General features: G+C 32.3%; 1 protein-coding gene across 2 annotated transcripts; it reads left to right on the forward strand.

Annotated features, from left to right (window-relative positions):
* Positions 1-1,000: 1,000 nt before the first annotated feature.
* Positions 1,001-3,424, forward strand: LOC145180895 (solute carrier family 49 member 4-like). Of its 2 annotated transcripts, none has more exons than XM_090071448.1 (4): positions 1,001-1,372; positions 1,460-1,659; positions 1,842-2,514; positions 2,723-3,424. In XM_090071448.1, exons 1-4 carry the CDS (start codon positions 1,236-1,238, stop codon positions 3,150-3,152), a joined length of 1,440 nt encoding a protein of 479 aa, XP_089927574.1. In that variant the 5' UTR covers positions 1,001-1,235; the 3' UTR covers positions 3,153-3,424. The 2 variants fall into 2 exon arrangements, with proteins under 2 accessions (XP_089927574.1, XP_089927575.1); XM_090071449.1 differs by having other exon boundaries at positions 1,020-1,302.
* The last annotated feature ends 5,810 nt before the right edge of the window (positions 3,425-9,234 follow it).

The raw sequence follows: 9,234 nt of genomic DNA on the forward strand, positions 1-9,234 counted from the left end.
GTGACATTGATACCAACATGTGGTACCTCGACCGCAAGATCACTTGATTGTCATGGGTTCACTAGCTGCAAAAGATCGTGAAAAGAAAATGTATATATATGTCCATAATGGAATAAACTTCAAAAAAAGATAGCGGGTTTGGTAAACTATTTTTACAACTCAGGGAAGAGGACAATTGATCTTGGCAGCAAAGCAAAGGCCCTTAAAATAACAACAACTAGATTGGTACAGAACTGTCCAACGCACTAGAATTCAGACTTAGCCCAGCTGGAATCAAAGTTGCTTCTTCTAGCAAATAGTTAGGCCTGATGGTAAGACATCATCTGGCTCAGAATTAAAATAATTGATGCCAGACGAATCTGAGATTAGCAAAGTCAAAACCATCATAAGAATTTTGAAGTTATTTGAAGCATTTTCAAGCTCTGTTTCTGCCGACAAGACAGTGACCATCCACAAGGTTGCAACCATGCTTGTTATAATAAAGTCAAGACTTGAGATAACTCAAAAATTGATGAAGGATATCTTAATCTAAGAAGTTACAAACTGTTTTTTGCTGGAGAATGATTGAAGATTCCCACATTGTGGAAGTGTACAGATGGAGTACATTGTGGCCCACTTCTTGGATCTCCGAGCAAAAGGAGCATTAACAGAAAGACTGAAGCGTTTTGACCTTGCGAGGAACACCCTTGTGAACACACTGAAGGACCTTAGTGATGCACTAGGCGAAATAACATTGGATATTTTGAACTTTTGGAGGGTCAATGCAGGCAAATACCCTATGCTTTCAAGGCTTGCTAGGCAGATTCTGGCTATCCCAGCCTCATCTGCTTCTTCTGAAATAGTGTTTTCAAAAACAGGGAACATTTGCACTGTAAGGAGAACAAATTTAAGTGTTAACAAAATGGAGCAGCGAGTGTTCACGAAAGTGAACAGTAATTTTGGGTAACGCCCGGAACAACTGGCCGAATCCGAGTTCGGTCTCGGGTCTCTTCGTAAACGTGATTTTCATACGGAACAAAAAAAAAAAAAAAAAGAAACGATTACTCGTAGATTTATATTTACTTATACTGAAAAGTAAATACAATCTCTCTTTAAAAAAATTAATTTTATAGCAGATTTCTAACAAACTCTTAATGTCTAACAAAAACATTTAAATAACTTTTGTCTGTTGAGGCACAAACACACACAGTATATGTTATCGATTTAACTGATACTCTTTAAGTAATAATCTTGTCATGAGCACAAAAAGTGTGAGGAAGCCACTACTTTTGGAGGATGATGCTTTTGTGGAATTCGGATCTGGTAATTTAATGGAGCCTCCATCTAATGAATATTTAATAAAGGAAGATAAATTGGAAACTGAAGTCTATTGGTATTTTTGCATAAATAAAAAATATAATTGTGAAGTATTTCATGTGTAGGTATATTTTTATTCGTTTTTGCAATTTTATCATTACAGGTATCGTTGGTATGTTTTAATTTTATATTCATGCTCAGCAGCATTGGGCAACATTTCTTGGAACACTTGGGGACCAATTGAATCAACCGTTCGTGTTGTGTTTGGGTGGGACACAGGGACAATATCATTGCTTTCTGATTGGGGAGCTATCATTTTTGTATTATTTGTCTTTCCTTCATCTTATATATTAGATGTCTTTGGTGAGATTTTAATAAGGGTAGACTTAATTTATAAAATATATCAAAACTCTTCTTTGCTTGTTGTTTGTAGATATGTTTAAAACACATTACATACATTTATTTATATGTATGTAGAATGTGTGCCTGTGTCTATGTGTGTGTATGTATGCCTGTGTGTATATTGTATATTTATTTAAATTTAGGTCTTCGAAAAGCTACATTGTTTTCCAGCTTTTGTTTATTAGTTGGAACTGGTTTAAGATGCATCACTTCTCACCCAAAAAATGCTACTTATCTAATCCATACTGCACAAATTATTATTGGTTTTGCTGGGCCAGTTGGTCAAGGAGCATCTACTGTTATTTCTAGTACATGGTTTCCTCCTAAACAACGAACTACTGCCACAGCAATTGCCTCCCTTGCAAGTTACTGTGGAACTGCACTTAGCTTTTTTGTTGGTCCTCATCTTGTTCAAGACTTTAATTCATTAGGAGTTAAGAAAGGTGATGAAGTATATCCAGATGTTGTGTCAAAGCTATCTGACCAAGTGATGCATTTCATGTATATACAATTTGGGGTATGTGCAAGTATTTTTTTATTGGTACTTTTAACATTTCCATCCAAGCCCCCAAAACCTCCAAGTTTAACATCAAACTTTGAACGTGTTAAGTTTCGAACTGGATTGAAAAATCTTTGTAAAAATCCACAGTTTCAGCTTATTGCTTTTGCATATGGTTTAACAACAGGTGTTTATAGCGCATGGTGTTCAGATTTAGCTTTAAACTTAAAAGAGTTTGAAATAAATGATGAAACAGCTAATAATTTAGGATTTTGGGCAGTTGTTGCTGGTGCTGCATCTGGAATTGCTCTGTCAATGTAAGTCTATTTTAGTGGTATCTATGCAATTGTCTGTGTATAATTTATGCGCCGTAAGATGATAAATGGTTTTATCATGGATTACTCTGACTTCTGTATTCATTTAACCAAGAATCTTTTTTAGGAATGCTTATTTTTTAAATTCTCTCGTTTACCTGCTTAATTGTCTTTACTTAAGAAATGCTAAAATTTTAGAAATTGTTTTTAGAATGGCTGATTTTCTTGGAGCATTGAAGCTGCTTATAATTATGTTGTTTGTTGTCTCAACAGCAGGTTTTGGTGTATTTGCTTTAATATGTGTAAAGATAATACCTAAATCAATGGCCCTTTTTTATTTAACATCAGTTATTGGTGGCTTATGTGTAAATGGTTCTATTCCACTTTTCTTCGAGTTGGCTGTAGAATCAAGCTACCCAGTAGCAGAAGGCATCAACACTGGTGCAATGACTTTTTCTAATAACATTTATTGCATTATTTTTTTGACTCTCCCTTTAATTCCTGGAGTTGGTACAAAGTGGATGAATTGGTTTTTAGTAGCCAGTTGCGGTCTGTGCATTCCAGTTATTATGGTTTTTAAAGAGAGGTACAAAAGACTAGAAATAGATATGCTAAAAAATGAGAGTTCTACAATAAATTGAGTTATCCAGCCATTTCCTCAATGTCTCTTAAAGCGTTTATGTTTACTTGGCAAAGTAAAGCACAGAAAAAATTTTTTGTAAGAAAATATTTTAGATATTTTTATATTGGATGCGAAGTAAGTGCTTCATATATATTTATCAATTTTAGGATTATTTGTAAAAAATTTGCATATTTATAGCTTTTTTGCATTTTATAGTTTATTTTTTTTAAGTTAGTTTTGATTTTTGCACTCTTTTCTAAATATTTTTTGCAAAGAAAACCATTTCGGTAATAGAAACTCAAGTTTTTTTCGAGCTCTGTTTTACCAGTTTATATAGTCTTGATTTTTTGAAAAATATATTGAAAAATTTTTGAAAAAAAAAACCTTGAAAATTTATTAAACCTTGTTGAGGTACCTCAGTTGAGAAAATTTTTATCCTAAAAAAAACTTTCTCATGTCATGCCTTCTAATCTTCCATTCATTTTCCTTAAATTTTACCACTTACATATTATCGATTTTAGGGCGTATGAAACAAATATCGCCCATGATTTCCATCTGGAATTGTATCTGAGATAGTAACTTAGGGATTTAATAAGATACCATTTGAAGACTCCAGGGGAAAAATGATGAGATTCCAAATTTGGCTGAAAAAATTGTGCTAGTGCCATCTAGTAGCATTTTTTGTCGCCTTTCAGAATACTGTATTGCGAAAGGGAAAAACAATGGCAATCCTACGAAAAATGCTTTTTAAAGTTGCCCATCCCATCCCTTTACAGCGTTGCGTCATACATTGTCTCTCTTTCATTTTTTTACTGTAAGTTACTGCTTAAATTAGTATTAATTGAACGTTAATATATATTATTATGAATTTTATTGATTAAAAGAAATTTAAGAATGATAAATACACGTTATTACCGTTTAAAACGCGTTAGTGGACTTTATTCTACTAAGTCTTATATCTCGGAATAGTTATTTTATAAAGTCTTATATCTCGGAATAGTTATTTTATAAAGTCTTATATCTCGGAATAATTATTTTATAAAGTCTTATATCTCGGAGTAGTTATTTTATACGCACTTAACATACGCACACGTTCTTATCTGTTGTAAAAGTTTCTTTTGGCTCATATCTCAAAATAAGGTTTTTGGTTATCTCATCGTTTTTCCCCTGGACCCTTCGATTTCTTTAAATGAACAGAATGCTCTACTTAAAAAGAAATAGAAAATCATCTTTGCGACCTGGATTTTTAACAAATTTCATTTCAGTTCCTGGGTTGTAGAATTTCAGCAAGTTATAACGTTTTACAAAGTCATGTACAAGTTTACAGTTGAGAGTAGGTTTTGTTGAGGAAATCGGATTGAAAAACATTTTATGATTCTATTAAAATTATGTTGGCAAAAAATGTGCTGTTGTTTATCGAAACTTCAGCTGAGCATAACGTTTTGCTGTTTCACAATGACTCCAGCCTTCCAATATTCACTCTTGTTATGTCACGTGATCATTTTAAAAGTTTTCCTCCATGTATCGATGTCATTTAACAAATTTCCTAGCTAAGTGAAAATGTCTTATGATGATACGCTTTTGCATTTAATTATACCCAACTTGAACTTTCTCTGAACATTTCTTGAAGCTTACAGTTTGCAATATTTTTATCATCAAAATGAAAGCAGGTATTTTTCTCTTTTTGCAGAACTAATTTTGTTTTAAACTTCGCTTTTTCACCACTTCTTATCAAACACCTGATTGTGATGGTATTAGAAAATTGATTGTATCTTTGATTAGTACATTCAAATGGAGCTTCATTAGTAGAAAGAGACGTAAAAAAAAACAAAACGGATTTATGTTTGGTAATGTCATTTTTTTCAGATTTTGCATCAGTAATCGTTGTACTACTTTCTTCATCTGTTGATAATGAATTACTCTCATTATAAAGAATGATAATGAATTACTCTCATTATAAGGAATGATAATGAATTACTCTCATTATAAGCAATCATAATGAATTACTCTCATTATAAGCAATCATAATGAATTACTCTCATTATAAGCAATCATAATGAATTACTCTAATTATAAGCAATCATAATGAGTTACTCTCATTATAAGCAATTATAATGAATTACTCTCATTATAAGCAATGATATGGTATAAAGCCGCATTTGGTTTAGGTACTTGGTAAAGTACTTGGCTTTTGCCCTCTTTTTGAAGGATGGGTTAAAAATTTTAGAACAGCTTTGTTGGGTACACAAGATTCAAATTGCAAATTAAAAAGTTCTTTATCTCTTTTTGTAGCCACTTTCCTGCTGCTTTGTTTATATCAAATGGTTTTTCTGTTTTAATTTAGAATGAATCTTTTTTCCTCTTTGTACTTTTTCGTATCCTTCAATCCATTTCAATAGCTTTAATATTATTGTTTTCTTTGTCAAAATTGGAAAGCCAAATTGTTCCAATTAACAGAAAAGTTCATCTGTTATCATAACTATTCTTGTTTTCATTTCCTTCGTATGTTCCAAAAGAATATGGTATCGACCAAAAGTCTCCTTCGGTGGAAATTGGGTGTTACTACTAAGTGTTTCAGTTATAGGTAAATCTCGTCTTCTTGTTGCATTAACAACAAGATTTTGCGTTCATCTTTTCATGATTTTCTTAATTATTTCTACTCGACTTATATCTGGTGTTCACTATGAAATTTGGCCGATTTCTAAATGAAATATCTTCGCAACAACACATTCAACAAATTTCTTTTTTTTTTTTTTTTTTTTCTTTTTATTCATAAATAAACTTAAAGAATGATAAAAACGCATTTTAATGATTTTAAAAATTTTCAATTCAAAATTCTAATTTTTTTCGAGTTTTCTCAAGTTTCCTTTCACAATTGACCAAAAGAACTCGATGGGGGAGGGGAAAGGAGGGCATTCTTTGGGGCGATGGGGCGGATTAGTCGACTTTGGAACAAAGTTGGCTTCTTTCTGTCCATAATACTAAATTGTTTTTTAAGAGTAATGAATGGAAGCTAAATCAGGTCAGAAAATTGTAAAAATATCGTCACTTGATTAAAGCTAGCAATCTCTTTTTCAGATACTCTTGATGTAGATATCCGCTGTCAAAGTCTGCTTAGTGATGAATCGAGAGCATTAGAGGCCATAACTGTAAATTGTAATACCAAATGAGATACTTAGAAGCAAATTTATCAGTCTGAATGTATTTAAATTTACTTTCGACATCTTTGCACACTTATATTTATAGTAAAATTTGCTGTCCGAGAACTTGAATGAAAAGTTTTGTTACCCATAATGAAACGTTGATTTTCTTGAAGCAGTAATTTGTACAAATTTCTTGTATGCTGAAAACCTTTCTTCTCACAATCTAAACTGGGCTTTTGCATTTTTTGTTTATGGTATGAAGAAAAAAACTACTCAATTGAAGCACTTTATGAGCTTATGAATTTGAATAGGATTAAATTTATTGTCCAAATCTCTCGAAGGCTGCATTAGAATCTTGAAATTTAAAACCTTGATATTTTTTACTTTTGATTTGTTTTAAAAGCCCTTCTTTTTTCCAAGTTTTAGTTGCCTTTCGATAGTTTTTGACTGTCTTTAATTTTTTGAACGTCTGATAAGAGCGGCCCTACAAAAGCTAATATATCCTACAATTGATCTCAAAATGTTTTAAAAAAAAAAAAAGCTTGTGGGTTTTTTAAATAAAATTGCAAGGCCTTTTTTGCTGTTTAAAATTTCTTTGCCAGATATTGGGTAGACTAATCTTCGTTTTCATTTTGCACAAATTCAAAAATAAAACTATTACCCTGAAATAGTTCTGGTAAAAAAAAGCAAAATTAATTGAATGCTGTTGTGCAGATGTTTCATTTTGAAATGGGCTGAACCTCATCGTGAACACCCAATAATGGACTATGGTAATAACAAAACTAAACAAGAAATCTTGAAAACAGAATAACATTTTAATTCATTTATCTAATAAAGCAATGTTTACAACGGCAAAAAAGACTGATTGATTGGTGCCTATTCAAATACTAATTTGATCTATTTTACAACACTTCAAAGATGTTTTTAAATTTAGATATACATTTTATCTATGATAGGTATTAAAAGCTGAAGTGGATTGGGTGCTAAATGGTTTTCTTAGAGTAATTTTAACCAATGTGGTTGTCATGATCATCACATTTAAGTTCATCGACCACAGCTCATGAAAATGTTTGAAAAAACATTTTTGCCACAGTCCTATTAAATAATTTCCGAAGATATCATCAACTGCTTCCTATTTGTGAAGAAAGAATTATGGTAAAATGACTCTTAAGACTTTACTTTAAATTCACCCATTGGGTTCCGAATTCATCCATAATTGATTTTTACTATCATTACGAGCATCGTATCTTTGTCTTTTGTTTTAAGAGATAAAGTAAATTTATAGGAAAAACATTTCTTTACGATTTTTTTAAACCCGTTCGTATTATTAGCAGATGTAAAGAATTTGTAAAATGTCTGCGCATTTAATGAAGTAAGATTAGAATAATATGCCTACGACTCATCACTCATTTCTCAACATCCAAATACATTTAGTTGCAGAAGGCCACTTCAAAAAAAGGCATCATTGACTTTTTCGAGCAATTTACTGCATAAATTTCTACTTATTTTTTGTCAGAGTTCTTGGTAAACGTTAACACTGTCTTAACATCCTGCGAAAACTTGATTTATTCTACATAACAGCAGGTAATCTTGCTGAAACAGAAAAAGCAGGTGATATACAGTTACGGAAAAAAGTATCCGGACAAACTATTTTTAGGTATAGTTCTATATTAAATGAAGGAAACCTCATACAGTTATATATATTTTTGTAGCTTTCGACAAGCTCTATATAAGTGTACCATCAAACATTTACTACACTAGGTAGATGTCTTTTTTGGTAAGAAAAACTAAAATGACTGTGGAAAAAAGTATCCGGACAGTTACTTTCTGCTAATTTTTGGTCAAGATTTTCAATAAAGTTCATGATGCAAGATCTTATAAGTATCCTAGTAGCTTAGGATAATATAAGTAAAAATGATAAAAGCCATACTTTCTATTTCTGTAACATTTAGAATCCGTTGACAACCGTTACCATGGTGAAAAGTAAAGAATTGACAGAAGTTGCTAGGAAAGAGATTAAAGTGCTCTCAAAAGAAGGCAAAACGGTTCGAGATATAACAACAGCTTGGTATGCCCAAATCAACTGTTTAAGATACTCTGGATAATTAAAAAGCATGGAGTACTCAAAAGTTTGCCAAGATCTGGACGAAAACGAAAAGTAACTCCAAGGATTGATTGAAAAATTCTCACTTTAGTTGAGAATTCTGTGAGACCAAATGCAACAGATGTTGCGAATCAACTCAGAGAATTCAAATTCATCAATATAAGTCTCGAACTGTTAGAAACAGGCTGCATGAGTATGATTTACATGGTAGAGCACTTGCCAAAATACCGTTACTTAACAAACAACATTGCAAAGAGGTTTGCGTTTGCAAAGAAGTATCAAAACTGGACCGTTGATGATTTGAAGAAAGTATTATGGTCGGACGAAACCAAAATATGCCTTAAAGGTTCAGATGGTAGACGTTAGACATAGAGAAGACCAGGTGAATTATTGCAACAAAAACATGTTAAAGCATGGCAAGTATGTCATGGCCTGGGGATGCTTCAGTTGGAATGGTGTGGGGCGCATTCATGTTATAAAGGATACATTGACTTCCCCTAAGTATGTTAGAATACTTTCAAATCATATGCTACCATCTGCTCGAGAGTTATTCGATGGAGAATTCTTATTCCAGCAAGATGGTGATTCAAAACATACGGCAAAAAATACTAAAATTTGGCTCCAGGACAAAAAATCGAGGTGTTAGATTGGCCAGCACAAAGTCCAGACTTGAATCCCATCGAAAACCTATGGAAAGTAGTCAAAGAAGAAATTGGTAAGCTCATATTGACGAAAAAAGACGATATCGAGGAAGCACTCAGAAAATACTGGAATTCTATAAATATAACGAGGTGTAAGAGTCTGGTACAAAGTATTAACTAATAAAGGAGGATGGACTAAATATTATAGAAAAA

This window comes from Hydra viridissima, unplaced genomic scaffold (genome assembly GCF_058129835.1).
Source record: "Hydra viridissima isolate aposymbiotic clone 2 unplaced genomic scaffold, HvirCarnegie_v1 scaffold_14, whole genome shotgun sequence".
NCBI lineage: Eukaryota > Metazoa > Cnidaria > Hydrozoa > Anthoathecata > Hydridae > Hydra > Hydra viridissima.